This window comes from Photinus pyralis, unplaced genomic scaffold (assembly GCF_008802855.1).
Source record: "Photinus pyralis isolate 1611_PpyrPB1 unplaced genomic scaffold, Ppyr1.3 Ppyr1.4_LG10, whole genome shotgun sequence".
In the NCBI taxonomy this organism is placed as follows: domain Eukaryota; kingdom Metazoa; phylum Arthropoda; class Insecta; order Coleoptera; family Lampyridae; genus Photinus; species Photinus pyralis.
In genome coordinates, this window is record NW_022170250.1 from 20,081,726 (window position 1) to 20,100,187 (window position 18,462).

At 38.0% G+C, this 18,462-nt stretch overlaps 3 protein-coding genes across 4 annotated transcripts in view; 2 read left to right on the plus strand and 1 right to left on the minus strand.

Annotated features, from left to right (window-relative positions):
- LOC116161281 (synaptotagmin-7) overlaps nt 1-18,462 on the plus strand; it is a 650,310-nt gene that overhangs the window by 404,857 nt on the left and 226,991 nt on the right. The window lies entirely within an intron of this gene.
- On the plus strand, nt 7,133-9,149 carry LOC116161293 (discoidin domain-containing receptor 2-like). The gene is made up of 3 exons (XM_031474609.1): nt 7,133-7,269; nt 7,316-7,457; nt 7,508-9,149. Exons 1-3 carry the CDS (start codon nt 7,220-7,222, stop codon nt 7,814-7,816), a joined length of 501 nt encoding a protein of 166 aa, XP_031330469.1. The 5' UTR covers nt 7,133-7,219; the 3' UTR covers nt 7,817-9,149.
- LOC116161274 (UDP-glucuronosyltransferase 2B17-like) lies at nt 13,508-15,375 on the minus strand. The gene is made up of 4 exons (XM_031474587.1): nt 14,498-15,375; nt 14,229-14,451; nt 13,958-14,177; nt 13,508-13,886 (listed from the first exon to the last, which is right to left on the minus strand). The coding sequence occupies exons 1-4, from the start codon at nt 15,341-15,343 to the stop codon at nt 13,586-13,588; spliced, it is 1,590 nt and encodes a 529-aa protein (XP_031330447.1). The 5' UTR covers nt 15,344-15,375; the 3' UTR covers nt 13,508-13,585.

Below are 18,462 nucleotides of genomic sequence, written 5' to 3' on the forward strand. Positions count from 1 at the left end.
TGTCTACCAGGGACGCATCCTCACGACAGTTGACTAAATCCTGGGAGAGGCGGCGACGCCAGGCATATGTCAAAGTTTCAAGTTTCAAGTTTCAACTGTTTCCCAACATACGTCCCTTTTATAGTCACCTTCCCCTGCCACTTTATTTTCAGATATTATTAGCACTTCACGTTTCACATCGTCAGTAAGTATAGATATAAATCCAGCCATAGGTAAGCGAGAAGGGCGATAGTTGATAGAAAACAGTTCCTTTCGTCGAGAACTTTAATTAGAATACTATGAAAGAGAAATCCATTTCGAACACCTCTACTCCCTCCAGCCACCCATTGATCACGAAAATGAGTCGCGGAAGACGAGCGTAGTTTATAGAAACCAATTCCTTTCGATGAGACCTTTCATTAGAATACCATAAAGGGTAGAACGCCCCCGCCCCCCTCTTCTTTTTCAAAAGTTTCACCTGGAATCACTAGACGCATGCCTACATAAAATTTGAGACAAATTGGTAGTCGCACGTTTTCCTTCTAGGAAAATAATGCATTGCACCCCTCACCCTTCCTACATATCGTAAACAATCCAGTACACTAGGACAATTCCCCTACAAGTAGTTCAAAGCCGCAAAAGTTAGTTATTTGTGTAAAATTTGGCCAAATTTCACATACTAAAAGGATGCAATTTTGCCATACATTCCAAAATACAATTTTTCTACAAAAGTTCAAAACTTTTTCATTACAACAAGCAGTAATAAAAATTTTTGGCATTTTTATAATAGCCGATGATAGCTAAAATTTGAAGTAGAAAACATCCGATATTAATCAGAAAATACGATTTGGAAATATTTATTTGAATAATACAATATCAAATTAAAATTCCATGCGTCGCGGTCTAATTACGTGAGCTGAACTGTGTAGCATAGAACCGCACCCGAAAACAATAAATACATTAAGAGAGCATGGCGTTACCGTGACCATGTGCTTTTGCTCAATAGATGTCGGCAAAAAATTTTGTTTCCACAATAACTGTAGTCAAAATTTTTGATTGAAATAACATTCATTCAAATATACAATGTTCCGACATTTTCATAAAACAAAAAATATTTAGCTAATCCCTGTACTTACACTGAATCTTAAAAAACAGCCATGTATGTCTTATCCCACACTGACAATAATTTGTTAGAAAATTTACTTCATTCTCAAGTTTAAACCTTTAACAACAATGGCTCGTTAACAGAAGCTAATTATTGTACTTTGCAACAACGTTATTGAGGAAATCGCAATGCCACTTTTGTACCGGATGACCCAATAAGACTGTTCCTCGGCCATATCTCGGGAACCGTTCGTCGTATGACTTAGGGGTAAAAAAATTATTGGGTAAATCGGTCAAGAAGAATCGCTGGAAAATATATTTCAAGTTCTAAAAATGACCACCAAAAGGCGTAACTGCCATCTTAAATTTCTATACATTGTAAACGCCACCTTAAAGACTGATGAGTGTGGAATCTGTACAGAATTTTAACCATTTTGTGAGCAAATACGTATCGTTTCCCTCACTCATCCGCGTGAAATGGATTTCTCTGCATCAATTAATTGAAAAATGGGTAAACAAAGCGGGACCGGCCATGTAAATTCCCAAATTATCCCCGCAACTTACAAATCTAATTACTAAAGGGTTGAACACATTTAAATAACGATTAGTTTTAATGTTGTAAACGCGCCGAATAGAATGGAACCGAAATTGTGAGAACAACAAATAGCAAACACATCATTGTCTATTAAACCCCGCATACAATTATTGTAGTTCAAGAGGTTTAACAGTACGGAAATTAAAGGACGTGATTCTATAAACTCATTTGGTTGTATCTCGTAATAAAACATAAATTCCTACCTCTGCCATTACGTTTAGTATTATTAAACCTATCGACTATACAGAATATTAAATTCTATACAATTCATATTCGAAATTCCGAACTAACAATGGATTAGTTTATTGCGTCTCATTATCGCTTCCGTTTTTGTGCCGAGAGCTTAATTACAATTTAAATATTCAAAAGTAATATTTAGGTTTTTGCTTTCAGTTCTGACTTTTTATAAAATTTGTTTCAATTTTTAATGCTGTAGATTTATCCTTCGCAAGCGCAAGACAAAAAACGGAATTTCAATCCAAATTTACGTTGGAAAAGCCCAAGGATTTACATCACAGTCGTAGATGCTACGGCCTTCAACAGGTTCAACCCCAATTTTCACCAAAGCGACAAACTTGCTTCTGTTCCTCAAGTGACATGGTTCGTGATCTTAAAGGTCTCTCCTAGGAGACAGATCGAGTTTCTTCGTCCAATTCCATTCAAAACGGGTCAGTTTCCACTCGTTCCGATACGAAGAAATCGTAATAGTCGAGAATATAGTTCCTTGGTTTAAATTGGACGAACATATAAATGGTAAAGAGGTGGAAAATGGCGAATGCGACCATATTGAGGAGGAGGCGCCGAGAAATTTGACGACGAAACGGAAAAGGTCGACGTCACCAGAAGGACCTGAAAACTGGTTTGGTTTGGCTGTTAACGTCAATCTTTTTATTTGCCCATTTGCACACATCACTCGAGGCTGTACATCTAGGTCCTAGTCCTTTTCTGAGGCGTCACAGAAGGTTCCATGGTTACTTTTCCGTCGTAGTGGATCCATCTTGGGATTTTGTTCTGCCCTACCCGCGTGAGATCTTCTTGGAACGTAATCCATTTATCGATCAACCAGGTTGGAAGTTTGTGGTCCCATTCATTGGCTTCTGTCCAAAGTTCCTGTATGAAAATTTTAGCCCGTATTACAATGGGGGCTAGTCATCAGCCTAGAGGGGTTGCATAATCTTGCGAACTGGGATAGGACCCTTCGTTTGGTAGGTGGGAGATCTACGTAGAATCGGAATTGACATCTTCTCGCTCTTTTGACTTCTTCTACTCCTTCTGTGTCTTTTATGGATTTGCGCAAATGTCCTCTTCCATTCCTTAGGTTTCCCTAACTTCTACTGTTCTGTTATTCAGTTTTGCTGATCTCTCAACCTTTTTTTTAGTTCTTGGTCTTCCGCTGTATCTCTGCCTTATCCCTCAGAATCAATGGCATTGGAGGCTTTAGAAACAAATCTTCCGATCGAATTGGGTTTTCGAATCCCTCGAACTTTTCTTGCGTTTTACTTTCTAGTCTTTTTCTCTTTCTCGATCTTCCGCAGTTATGTCGGATTTTCTATCCCCCTCGCCATCGTTGCAATCCCTGTGCTCTCCGACGTTACCCCAACTGCATAAATTTCTTCAGCTTCCTTATCTTGTCGGTTTATTCGGTTGCTTCGACTTAAATTTGATAACAAGAAATCCAATAGATACCATGGAGCCAACAAGGTAGATGAGGTCAACAAATCATGGAAGCCGTGAATAAAAAACAGGAAAAAAGAAAAGTCTCGTATTCTTTTCATTGTTGTTTACTAAACTTGCTTCGTATATTAGGCTGCTTTGGACCCCTCCGTTATCTACTTCTTCAACGTCTGTTTATTCTTAGTCTGCTTCATCCACTTCGCTATTTTCAGGTTACACGAATTTTTCTCCTCATTGGACTCTAGCGGCTTCCCCGTGTTAACTCGGTTTTTTCTCATCTTCTTTCCTTTCATTGACTCCTTTGATTTCTTTATCATCTTGAGCTTTTCGAGTTTTTGTCCCGTTTCGGGCTGTTTTTATAACTTCTCCTTTGCCTTTTCTGGACTTCGTAATGGCCTTTCTCTATTCTCAGGTCGTGGTGTGCTTCGATATATAAAATTGCTATTGAAAACTTCGTTTCCTTTCGTGTTTGGTACGTTTGGACCTACCTTCCTCAATTTACTTCCCAGGCTAGCTCAGGTAAAAGGAGGAATACGAAATGACAATGACAAGTAGCTATAATGAAGCAAATGTGACACGGATGTACAATCCTGCAGAATTTAATAAACATCCGAATTTCCGTCCAAATATAAAACGCGCGCTTTTTAAATAAGCCAAATTGCAAGCACGAAAGAACAAAATGCAGCAGTTTCTCAGACAATACGCTGTATATTTGTATGTCCATTAATAAATGGAAAATTTTTTAGAAATGGTGAAATTTTGTTTTTAGTATCGGTGTATTGAGCGCAACCTTCGGATTATTGACGTAAATCAAAAACCTGACGCTATATCCGCCATCCCTGCCACTCGTCTCTCTTCGAGTCCGAACACGTGCCTTAAGCTACCTCTTATCTCACATTCTACACGCCTTAATCCCTACTCATGACAAAAGTAACTTTGCGTCCTTCCTATCATAACATTGCGTCACAAATTAACGCGTTAACGATGCAGTATCATTTTTTAATAGATACGTAATTCACCTGAAGAACGAACAGACATGGTGAGGCAAAATTATGGGCACCATTATCCCTTCCTTCCATTCTTCCTTTCTAAACCTTGTTTATAAGTTTATCAGCTCCTCCTCTATACTATATGTGGCGAAAACCCCACTCCTAATTTTTTCTATTTCGTCCCTCCCCGCCACATTTCCTTTCGTCAGTTCTTTAACGGATAACAAAATCTCTTCTCTGCAAGTCCTCTTCCTCTATACCATCTTTATCTTGCTTTCCATGTAGTACCACAATAAAGTACTGTTTTCAGTTATCTATTAGTATCTCCCTCCCACTTATTATATTGTTCTCTTTTTCTTTGTCATCTTCTGAAAGTCCTTTTGTTGCTTTCTCTGATTTCGGTTTCACATTATTTCTGTTTTTTTTCGTTACATTTTTTGTTCTCTCCACTCTATCTTTCCTTTTCTTTCTTTTTCGATAATTGTTCTATATCTGCTTCTCCCTTCTGTACACTCCACCATTCCTTCCTTGTATCCCTCCCTTCCCCTTCAGGGTTATCAACTCCCTGTTTTTGCGTATTTTGCTTTTAGTCCAGGAAATAGAGACTGAAAATGGACCATTTCCTGCAAAACGAGAAGTAGTTCAAATTTTTTTTGCATGTCATGAAAGAATATCTGGTGGTTAAGAATCCAAGTTTTCGACCTCCCACCCCTTGTGCTTCCTCCGTACCACCCTTAAAACCAAAGAAATTTGGTTGGTTTTTTAGTTTTTCGATCATATCTTTTTATAGATTCATTTTACCAAAAAATATTGTTATCATAAATTGTAGACTATAAAATTCTACACAACTCTGATATACACTACTTCTTTATGAAATGTTTATTAAACACGATATAGAGCTTCAGAGTGGCTTATATTTTTAAGAATTCTAAAATTTGTATGTAGATGTTTTAACCAAATTTTATACTTTATCTCTATAATTAAGAGTTTTATGAGAAAATATCTTCAACTTATCGTGGTATAAATCCCCCTACGCTGCACCCTTACCAAAGGGGATGCATAATAGTTCAACCTTCAACCCTTGCTAGTGGGGATATTTGAATCACTGTAAGATTGTAGGGTATTCTAATATACGTTTGAAACAAAAAAATTATCTCACTTCAGTTCAGCTTCATCCTTCAAATCCTTCATCCGCCCCCCGCCCCTCCCCCCAACCGCGGTAGGTATAGATATTTAAAGAGGAATAGAAAACATGTAATAAGCGTTGAACTCTCTGACTAACTTCACAGTCGCCACAAGAGCGTTTAAATATCTATTCCTACCGCGCGGGGGGGAGAGGGGAGGGGGTGAAACTGAACTGGTGAGACAATTTTTTAATTTCAAAAGTATATTAGAAAGCGCTACAATCTCACAGTGATTCAAATATCCTCACTAGCAAGGGTTGCAAGTTTCATTATTATGCATCCCCTTTGGTAAGGGTGCAAGGTAGAGGGATTTATACCACAATAAATTCAAGATATTTTCTCATAAAACTCTTAATTATAGAGATAAAGTATGAAATTTCAGAATTCTTCAAAATATAACCAACTCTCAAGATCTATATCTTTTTTAATAAACATTTCACAAAAAAATTGTGTGTATTAAAGTTCTGTAGAATTTTATGGTCTACAATTTCTGATAACAATATTCTTTTCTAATGTGAACCATTAAAAAGATATGATTGAAAAACTAAGAAACCAACCAAATTTCAGAGGTTTTGGGGGTGGTACGGGGGAAGCACAGGGGTGGGAGGTCGAAAACTTAGATTCTTAACCACCAGATGACTGTTTATGACATGCAAAAGAAATTGGAACTACTTCTCATTTTGCAAGTTAAAACCCTCTATTCCCTGGACTATTTTCCACTTTTCCTCTATGCTCTCTCCTATATCTTGCCTTTTGTAGTTCTATATAGTTATCGCTCTCATTTTACCCCTTCACTTCCCCTTGTCTTTTTTGTATACCTTCCCCCTCTTTCACTTCCTCTCCTCATAGCCTTATCGCTTTTATACTCCTGCTAATGACACCGCCTTTTCCTTTCCTGTTATTTTCCTCTCTGTTCTGACTAGTCCTTTTTCTTTTTTATTCCATCCGTGTTCTTCGTCCTTCTCCACTAAATATCTATATCCCCATCCTACGTTCCTGTCCTCTCCTCTTTCTCGCTCCGCCGCCTTAATTTCCGTCTCCGTCTTAAGTCAACTTGTCATCTATGCATATCCTTTTTTTTGCTCCTCATAATTTCCCTCTTTTCCAATGTTATTTCCGCAAGTTCTAATTTATTTCCCCCATTTCAATTGTTAACGTTCGCCTCCACGTGTAGGTTTACTTTCAGCCAATCCTCCGCGCTTCCTCTCCCTTTTTCTGTTTTCCATCTTTGCTCCTTTTACTGTTATATTGTTCCTTACCTTCTCTCTTTCCTTTCTTTCATTTTCTTCTTTTAGTTTGGTTAGTTTGGTTCCTAATCCCTTTGCTCTTTCCCAATCCTTCCATCCATTTTTCTATCTGTTCTTTTGCCTCATTCTTCCATTACTTTTTCCACGTTTTCCGCTTCTTCTTCCATCAATTCGTTTTCTTTTCCTCTTTAAGTTCCGTGCTCTCTCTCTCTCTCTCTCATTGCTCTCTGTCTACAATTTGCTTTGTTCCGGCGATTTTTTAACTATACGCATGCGTATGGGAGGGGGCGTTTTATTTTGTGCGCTGTGTGGACCTAGGCCAATCTCGGGTCATTAATCTATTACCCAACAGAATTCTGGCGAGAATCGAAATGACCAGAACTAACTTCCGACTCCTGTTTCAGCTATGGTTGCCTAATCTACATCGCAACGCAGGTGTCATCCGGGATGAAGTATTTAGAATCGCTAGACTTAGTTCATAGGGACTTAAGCGCAAGGTAAGTGCCATCGATCGTTTCCGTTTTCTGACCGCTTCCGTTGCAGAAATTGCGTCATAGATAAGGGATTTACAGTTAAGATTTCGGACCACGCGATGTACTGCAGCAACTACGAGCAGGACTACTACGTTAGCGACACGAGGGCCAAACTTCCGATTAGGTGGATGTCTTGGGAAAGTTTGCTGTTGGTAAGTGGGGTGGTTGGGTTGATGGTTTGGTTGAACGTGGAGGTTCCTAGGGTCGGCAGACAACGAAGAGCGACGTGTGGTCGTTCGCGATAACGCTATGGGAGATCTTGATGCTGTGCGTTCAGCAGCCGTACGCGGAGCTGACCAGCGAGCAGGTGGTGGAGAATTGCAACCACTGGTATCAGAACGATGGGTGCCAGCGGTACCTGCCAAGACCGCCGATGTGCCCCCGGGAGATATACGACTTGATGGGCGAATGCTGGAAGCGCAACGCGACCGATCGTCCGCGTTTCGCCGAGATACACCTCTTCTTGCAGCGCAAGAACCTAGGCTACATTCCGGCGCACGTGCAGGCTTAACGTTGTTGAGTTCGCGCTCGAGAGACTTCTAACGAATACGCAGCGGGTGTGAACGCAGATTGAAGGTCACAGAAATTATTTTGTTAATAGAGTCGATCTGCATTCATACAAGACGAGCTGTTACCTTGTTAATAATTTTTAATGTCAAACCTATTGTGATATAACACAAGCACGTATGGAACCATATCTTCAAGCATCCCCAAACCAATTGACCAGTACTGCCAACCTATTTCCTCTACAACCCCTACTGTGCTTCCTACCGAAGATGTTTGTGTACAGGGTTTTCGAGAGTATTGATTTTACGAAGAGAAACTGTCTTATCGCCGCTTAGTAAAATCAATGACGTAGTTAGTTAATTAAAGAGTTCAATTAAGGAATCCTAGTCAAGATTTTACTTAGAAAAGTAAGCGCCCATGCTGTACTGTGTAAAGTCGATTTTATATGTAAATAGATCATTACGTGTTTTAGTTGTGAAGCACCCTAGCTTAAGGAGTTTAAATAAATACCCCCCGTGTGGAGTTGCTTTTTTCGAGAGTATTTAAACTTCTTAGGTGCTAAGTCTCAACCAGTAAACCAATGTGATTCCCCACACGTACAGTCAAACAGTATATACACGGTGTATAATAAAATATATCACAAGTCAATGATATTTTGTAGATGTAAACCCGAAACGAAAATTGTGATCTACAAAAATGGCGAAACGAAAAAAAACAGGTTGGCGTGGGTCTTCCAAAAGGTCCATACAAAATGCAAGCACTTATGTATACAAGCATGATTATTTTAAATATAAAATTGTAATACCTAAACTTAGCTGTAGATATTAATAGTATTTTCTATGAGTATAAGGATTTTCGTCTTACATATTAAGTAAAACCTATTTTGAAGAAAACCATTTTGGTGTAATGCGCTAGTATTAATAAACGTGCGATTTTCCGCCGGACGGCGGAAGGTCTCGCGATGACGTTGTATTAATTCTAATATGGCACGAGACAATCATGTGCAAAAGTAAGTCATTAAAGTGTTAGCACTCAATAGTGTTTAAGTTCAGTATAAGCTTGCATATTAACTAAGAACTAATGTCCTGCACATTCTTGTTAACCATTTCTATTCCAAAAAGCCTTACGTGAATAGTAAAATTCACCTTTACAATTTTTAGGAGAAGGGATATTCCAATTTTGCGTCGGATTCAGTGTGAAATTTTTGCATGTTTAAAAACGTTTTATTCATACATATCAGAAGTAAGTACTTATTTCCAGTGTATATGTTATATGAATGTACTTAAATTGTATATACGTACGTCATTCTTCGTTCCAATTGCAAAACAAAAGTCTTTGTTTTCTTAAAATAAAAAGTTGACTGGCCTAGGATTTATTTTATTGGTACCTACACCTTTTTTGAATTTTACGAATTCTTTACTTCAGTAATAAGAAACCTACCCCTAACGTTCCCAATCAATCTGGACACTGTACAATATATGAAGACATCAGGGTGGATTTTCTTTATTGCTTTCAGTATTTCTTGGTTTGCTGAAAACGTTCTAAATCGTTTGAAATTATCATTTCCAAAATGATACGCCAGCAGAGCTGGGCAATATTCGATCTTGTAAATACTTTTTAGTATTCAACTCCTTTAAAGGATTCAAATACTTCGTAATGAAATACATTTATGGAAGCAGTATTTGTATTTGTAACTCAAATACAAATACAAATATTTAGTATTCGAATACTTCGCATAGTATTTGAATACTTAACCTTCCTTTTTTTTAACAAAAATCGACTACTACAAAATTTCTCGAGAAAACACTTTTTCTTATTAATTTCGGTGCGTAGAATCCAAAACAATTCGTACTTTTTCGATTAGACCTCTCAATAAAAAGTTACGGACAAAAAACAAATGTCGAAAAAAAATTCAAAAGGTTGTAACTTTTGAACTAGTAGCCCAATCTTGGAACTGTTTGAAATTATGATTTCTACAGGCCACATTCTATAAGAAATTTTTTTTCCGGGTCGATCTGAGACAATTTTTTCTTCGGCCCTCAAAAAAAGGCAGTGTATACCTTCCTTTTTTACCAAAAATCGACTACACCAAAATTTCTCGGGAAAACACTTTTTCTTATTAATTTCGGTGCGTAGAATCCGAGGTAGAATCCAAAATAAAACTCGTACTTTTTCGATTAGACCTCTCAATAAAAACTTACGGACAAAAAACAAATTTCGAAAAAAAAATTCAAAAGACTGTAACTTTTGAACTAGTAGCCCAATCTTGGAACTGTTTGAAATTATGGATTCTACAGGCCACATTCTATAAGAAAATTTTTTTCCGGGTCGATCTGAGAATTTTTTTGCGGGCCTCAAAAAAAGGCAGTGTATAAACCTTCCTTTTTTACCAAAAATCGACTACACCAAAATTTCTCGGGAAAACACTTTTTCTTATTAATTTTGGGGCGTAGAATCCAAAACAATTCGTACTTTTTCGATTAGACGGATTAGACCTCTCAATAAAAAGTTACGGACAAAAAACAAATTTCGAAAAAAAATTCAAAAGGCTGTAGCTTTTAAACTAGTAGCCCAATCTTGGAACTGTTTGAAATTATGGATTCTACAGGCCACATTCTATAAGAAATTTTTTTTCCGGGTCGATCTGAGACAATTTTTTTTTCGGCCCTCAAAAAAAGGCAGTGTATAACCTTCCTTTTTTACCAAAAATCGACTACCCCAAAATTTCTCGGGAAAGCACTTTTTCTTATTAACTTTGGGGCGTAGAATCTAAAACAATTCGTACTTTTTCGATTAGACCTCTCAATAAAAAGTTATGGACAAAAAACAAATTTCGAAAAAAATTCAAAAGGCTGTAACTTTTGAACTAGTAGCCCAATCTTGGAACGGTTTGAAATTATGGATTCTACAGGCCACATTCTATAAGAAATGTTTTTTCAGGGTCGATCTGAGACAATTTTTTTTTTGGCCCTCAAAAAAAGGCAGTGTATAACCTTCCTTTTTCACCAAAAATCGACTACCCCAAAATTTTTCGGGAAAGCACTTTTTCTTATTAATTTTGGTGCGTAGAATCCAAAACAATTCGTACTTTTTCGTTTAGACCCCTCAATAAAAAGTTATGGTCGTTATGGACAAAAAACAAATTTCGAAAAAAAATTCAAACGGGTGTAACTTTTGAACTAGTAGCCCAATCTTGGAACTGTTTGAAATTATGGATTCTACAGGCGATCTGAGACAATTTCTTTTTCGGGCCACAAAAAAAGGCAGTGTATAACCTTCCTTTTTTTACCAAAAATCGACTACACCAAAATTTCTCGGGAAAACACTTTTTCTTATTAATTTTGGGGCGTAGAATCACAAACAATTCGTACTTTTTCGATTAGAATTCTCAATAAAAAGTTATAGACAAAAAATTGTAGGAAAATCCCGTAAGAACTAGGAATGATGAACAGATTTCTTGAAAATTACTAAACAGGTTTTCAAGAAAGGCTTAAAAAGAGGTTCACTTGAAAACGAAGTTTTTACAAATATTTTTTTTTCATTAAATGGCTTTTTGGGAATATTTGCGACAAGGTCCCTTAAGAGCTAAGAATCGTCAACAGATTTCTTAAAAATTCCTAAACAGATTTTCAAGAAAACCTTGTGATAGGGGTTTTTACAAAAATATATTGTTAAGATTCTGTAATTAAGTGAATTCTTTGAAATATTCGAAGAAAATTCCAAAACTAAGACCCAACTACAAATTACCTAAACCGGTTTTCAAGAAATCTTTCTACAAAAATTCCAGGAGTTTTCAACATATTTCATGAAGATTTCTAAGCAGGTACGCTAGGAAACAGCTTTTTACAGATTAATATTCTCGAGGATTTTTTAAAAATTATTTTTTTGGAATATTGATAGATAATTTTTCGAGATCTCTTAAGCACGCTTCTTAGACATCCTCACACATTATTAACCTCCATAAAATCTTCTAAAAATCGCTTTTTTTTATTTCAAATTTTTTTAGGAATCTTAGGTTTTCTTAGAAACCTTCAGATGGTTCTTAACTGAAACTTCACCTTCTATAGAACATTCTCCCTAAAACGTTAAGCTTTCTGTCATAAGGTCGCCAAGAAAGTTAGGCAAGACATTGTAAGAGTAATTCAAGTTAAAGAAAAGTCCTTAGGAATTCTTCTGGAAGAAATATGATTAGAATTCTTCCTAGAAAATTCTTTAGGAATCTACTACCATTGCATTAACATGCATTACATTTTAGAAACCTGTTTTTCTAATATTAAAGGTCACTTAAGTGTTGTTTATAGGAATCTGAAGTTTTTTTAATGCACACTTGGAGTTTCTAAGGACTAAATGAAACGAGCTTGGTAAAATACGAAATTAAACTTACGAGGATATTCCCTATCAAGCCAAGACAAGACCGGACGGTTTCTATGCGGAATCCTAAGTTGCATAAGCGGATTCATGTTGTTCTTAAAACTAAGATTCCAAAAAGTGGTCACAGATGGGCAAGGAAGCTCAAGCCGGCCCTGCGCATAATGCTTTGAAATGCCGTTGTTGTAATCTCGTTTTTATTTTATTGTGTTTTCGGGTCTGTGTATATTTAAAAACGTGTTAATTATTTCTGAATGGTGGTTTCTGAGCTAAACCTCACAGCTATTTTCAACCAGATTTTTAAAAAATATTGTTTTTAAAACAATCGTGATAACTATTATTGCAATACTCTTCACTAATTTAAAGAAGTTATTTTATACATGGTGTTACAAAATTCGCACCCACGGAAAATGGCGGTTTAATTCTGAGACAACTGAATAGAAAACCCTATTTATTTTTTTTTTAATTTTTTGAAAATTCAAGCAATATACCTACACGAAATAACAACAGAAATGATAAATAATGCTATTCAACGTGTCCCAACACGTGCAAAAGCATGTTTAGCAGTAAATGGTGGACATTTTGAACAGCTGTTATAGTTTAAATTTATATGTGCCACAATTTCGTTTTATTATTAGTTATTGAATCAAATCAAAAATAATTCCCTTTATTTCTGTCTCATTTTTTTACAGCCTCGTATCTTGAAAGGTACCTATTTATCTGATGGCAAAAAGGTAATAGAGTCTTTAATTCAGTATTGTTTCAGAATTAAGTCACATTGTCCGTGGGTGCGAATCTCGTAACACCCTGTATGTAAAAATTTACCTTTTTATGCCATTAAAAATGAATTTTAAAAGTTTTAAACGGGTTTTTGCATGAAAATTCGACATGGCTCGGTCTCTCTATGGGCCGCTAATATAGTTCCATCTTTAATAGCGACCCTGTATATAGTATATGATATGGTATAACACAAAATATTTCCTTCGGACGATTGGGTTTCCAACTTTTGAAAAAGATGAGCTCCCGGGTATATTAATACACATGGTAATTGATAAAAAGACTCTCCTGTTGTTCTGTTACCAAAGGAAAATGTTTTTAAGGTAACATGGTGATGATATTTTGCATAAAAATGGTAGTTTGTAGGTGATATTTTACGGTGTTCTGATATTCTCCATGGAACTGGTATTAGCATTATCTCGAGCAGTTTGCGAAGCACCGATTTAATTCGATGCGGACGTTGAGAATCTAATCACACTTTCCTCAGATTAACAACGAACCTTAATTGGTATAAACTTGAAAAGATCATCACAGATAATGATAAACTATATATATTTTTAAGTTCTATTGCGCAATTTGTAATCGTAAGGCAAAATATGTGTACTAGGTACCATTGAATGTGAGTAACTCATTGGGATTTCTGTTTTTTCGGTTTTTTGGCGAACAGTTTTGCAACCCCACGCACTATTCTCAGTATCAGTCTTAGTATAAGATATAAAATAAACAATAGCAACGTGAAGAATGAAAGCAAAACGCCGATTACATCCAGAAGTAAGTATTGGTACCACGGTATATCCAATAGAGGACTCCTGAGATGTTTCGCCCCTTTGTGACGTATAACGTATTCTGTCCACCAAACTGCTTTTTCAAGTCCCGTCATCGGTTGATCTTGAGCCAGTGCGGCCAGCTCGATGATCCTCTTCTTGTACCTGAAGCATTTACCGGTTCTTGACCAGAGACCAACCAAAACCCAACGGTTGGGGAATTATATTATACTCACTTTGGGTTTGTTATCACTTCCGAGATAGCAGCCTTAAGATCTTCTTTTCGTAAATTCTTAGGTTCTACGTACAGACCCATTCCCATCTCCGCCATTTTCTCAACATTCCTGTGCTGATCTGCAAAGAATGGCAAGCCGACCATTGGAACGTGATCGTAAATCGCTTCATCCGTCGACTGCAATCCTCCTTGAGTTATGAACAGTTTGATGTTGGGGTGCTCTGGAATGGAAGATGATCATTTACAGTACAAGAAGCGCCGGTATATCTCACTGAGGACGTCCTGTTGCGGAAGCCACTTTTGGATGTGCACGTTACTGGGCTTGTTCTGCAAATCGCTCGCTTCAAATTTCCAGACCACGGTATACGGAAGCTCTCGGAATGTCTCTATGATTACATCGCGAGTTTCATTCGAGAGATCCTTGCTTTTGACATTGGATCCAAGGCTAAAGTACACAAATCCTCGTGTCGCTTCATCAAGAATTCGCTTCAATTCCTAAAGTAGAGTATTAAATTTATTCTTTTCCATGGAGCAGACCCACCTTTGGTAGAGGCTTAGGAGGTGACCTATGAGCTCCCCCTCCCACTTGTATAACAGTAGGAACAAGAGGTCTGATTGGGTGGAAAATGGGATCGGTGTTAACAAACAGCATGGTCACATCCTTGGATATTTCCCCGATTTCGCGATACCCTTCTCCAAAGTGTTTCGCGATTAGCTGGTCATCGTGATTTCCCAAAAAAAGTGGTACGAGTGGTATAATCAACGTGTACAACACACTTATGATCCGCTCTGTCAAAGATAAGGGATACTTAAATGGCAGTATCGAATCCGGATAAAGTACGGGATGCGTCGGGTTACCCAACGCTTGGTACACGTGGAACGGCGGATCGAACGAGTTTATCCCAATAAACGGGCACTTGAACCTCTCGGCGAACGCGAACATCGCCGGCATGAGATTCTCCACGATGACCAAGTCGAACTGAACGCTCCTGTCCTTGATCAATTTCTGAACTGGCGCGTGTTCCAGCTGTTTATGGTTAATCCTTTGCAATCGCGATACGGCCATTTTGATTAGATTAAAAGGATTCTGACTGCTACCCTCGATCGCCTCGTGAAGACCTTCGTTCCAAATTTCGTACGAGAAATGCCAATCGATCTCGGTCAGGTTCGTAAGCTTGGGATCCTTGAGTGGATCGGTCGTCATGGTCGTCACTTTGTGCCCTCGAAGCGATAGCTCCTTCCAGAACTCTTGAAAAACGATCTGATGACTGAAGGAAGGTGTAGGAATTATTCCAAGTATACGTGCTCCACTTCCCACATTAGCGTTTACCAAGACACAAAGAAGCACGTATAACGCCAACATTGTTTCGTCTCGAACTGCTCGCATTCGGGTCCAATAGACATATTTACACGGCACCAACTGGTTTCGATTATCTCCTTATCGAGAGGTGTAATGTTCAAGTTCTCACCATATCTAATTCCATTCAATGCTAATGCGAGTTCTGAAGCACGCAGTTTGAGTTTTTGGAATTTGGACAAGAGTTGCCGAATCCTCTAAAACTATGATGGGATTCGTCAATTTTATTTTGGTGTAGGAATTCGTGCCAACTCGTAGAGGACCTACCAAGACGGTTGCATAAAATACCATATGTATCGTCTTTACAGAGAAGAAAAACATTTTCGAAATGTGATTGACCTTAAAAATGTTTTGAAAATAAAATTTTAGAGAGAAGCTTGGCTTCAAATGGATATAGCATTAGTTATATTTATAACTTGGTACTTTATATGTCTGTGATTTATGATCTCACCTTGAACTTCGTCACATCTGATTGTGGCTTCAGTTTTACAGTGTAAGATATAGTAAAGAACACTTTTTCTGGTCATTATTTCTGTCAGTTGTTTTTTTTGCTTGGTTGAAGAACTTTCTTTCTACCCTATCCTGGTCCTAATCTGTTCAATGGCTTTATCTTTCATTGTGGTGGTCAAGTTTTGAGGACTGTGCAATAAGTAATCCGGAATCTACAGGCCCAAAGCTATAAAAAATATTACGTTTCGAAGGTCCATATGCCACATCTACTTTTCGCTCCATTTAGCTGTGTTCAGAATATATGGTTTGTGACTCTTTTATATTTTACAGACCAACATCCTCGTTTCCCTTGTTTAAACATATTAAATTGCATAATTCATTCTTATTCATTTATCGACGATAACCTTTTATATTCGTATTTATTTGTAGATGGATTTTGTAGAGATCAACTTTTCTTCTGCTTCTGCAACAAACCCCTGCATGGACGGTCTATTATCTTTTTCAAACAAATTCATTTCATTTCTGTTATTCTACGAATTCACCATGTCAGTTTTCGTTCTAGGTTTACTTCCAGCAGAGCTGGGTACTGCTCGCAAGCGTTTCGCTCGAAAAAGAGCTCCGAGCGGAAAAGGCGCTTACGAGCGGCGAGCACTTTTCGAGTCGGCTGCTTGGTGCTCGATACTCGAGCGTTTACATAACGTGCTCGGCGCTCGATCGGTTTTTTCTGCCCGAGAGCGGTTTTTTTTTCGCCTGCGAGCTCTTTCTTCGCTCGCGAGCTCTTTTTCGCTTGTGAGCCCTTTTAACCGTCCTCAAGCGCTGAAGGATTAAGCGCCGCTCGCAAGCGTTTTTTTCCACTCCCGTGCGCTTTTTCCGCTCTTGGGCGTTTTTTCCGCTCACGAGCACTTTTCCCGAGCGCTCGCGATAAACCGCTCGAGCACTTTTAGGAGTGGTTTCGCTTTGAAAAACAGCTCGATGCTTGCGAGCATTTTTTAGACAATTAGAGCGCTCGTCGCTCGAGCGGTTTTTTAGAACGCTCGACCCAGCTCTGACTCCCCAGGTATTTCTTTTGGGTTCCATGGTTTTAGCTATGCATTTTGTGGGTTTCAGGTGATGTTCCACCTGTTGATTCAGTTCTTCAGCGCATCTGTTGCTCTTTGGAGTGTTGATATTGCGCCAATTAGGTTGTGACCTTGAGTAATGATTGTCGTATCATCAGTAAACATACTCAGGAAACAGGAATATCATGCCTATGTATATTAAATAGCAAAGGACCGAGAACCGATCCTTGAGGGACCCCTGTTTTAATATCCTTCTGTCGCTTTGAACTACCACTAGGGAAATGGTCCTAGATTCCTTTAATTTTTGGCAATATTTAGCATAGGAAGATGTGTCAGACGGTCATCAAATTTCGCTGTATTTGGGGGGTGGGGATGGGGGCATGAATTATTTCTTAAGATGGTGTTTTTGAAAGTAAAACGTTGGTGTCATATTTTGCATACGCATACCTTTAGTCGTGCCAAATAAAAATGTTAAAAATGAGGGGGGAAGGAGGCAAAACACACGTTCTGCCCTTCGTTGTATTCTAATGATAATTCTTAATTCCAAACTAAATTCAACTTATAATTGATCTCATCCAAACTGAAATTAGTCTAATTTCGGGAGACGGTTTACGGTGCCAGGTCTCATCGAGATAAATTGGTTTGTGCAAACTCAAGTCTCTTTTTTGAGATTAGTGGGTGACGGTGCATGGAGGGGGGGAGGGTGACACTAATTTTATCATTCATGGTATTCTAATTAAAGGTCTCAACCGTTTTCTACTAACGAGCTTCTTTCTGATTCTTATCAAAAGAGGGGATCCCTCATGGTACTCTAATAAAAGATCTCAACGAAAGGAATTAATTTCTACCAACCACGGTCCTCCTCCTCGAATCCTTATTGTGATCGGATTCCCTTAAATCTCCAGAACGGATTGTCGGAAGAGGGTGCTCACAAAAGGCGATTGGAAAGTCCGGAAGAAATACATATATCCATTGGTGATGTCAAAACATTAAGAGCGAATATCTCGAAAACGGTTTGTCGGAGGAAAGTACTTTCAAAGGCAAAATGAATCAACCTGGTGAAGTCGAAGCAAATTCCTTGACAACGAAGTGTCGGAAATGGTACTTATAAAAGGCAAGTGGAACGCCAGGACGAGACGGCGGCCTTTAAATGTTTATGTGTTAGCGCATTTTCCAACTGATGTTGGAAGGCCATATGAAGGCGAGTTTCTCCACCCGTCGGTCCGTCAGTTCGCACGTCCGTCCGATTAATCTGCGCATGCGCAAACTGCGCAATGTCAACTTTCTTATTTGTGGAGATATTTCCTTAAAATTTTAACCACAGATACTCTAGTAAAGTCAAGCGCAAACTACACAATGTAATAAACTTTCTTATTTTTAGGGTTTTTTATTTCAAATTTTAGCAACAGAAGTTTCTAGTAATGACACGCATATCGCATATTGTAAAAATCAGATCTGCGCATGCGCTAACTGTGCAAGGTCAACTTTCTTACTTATGGAAATATTTTTTTAATGTTAACCAAAGATTCATCTAGTAAAATATCGCACACTTTAAATACCAAGTTACTCGCCTTAATGCGAAAACCTTTTTTTCATTAATCATTGTCCCTAGAGTATAGTGACTTATTGTTTACCCTTTTA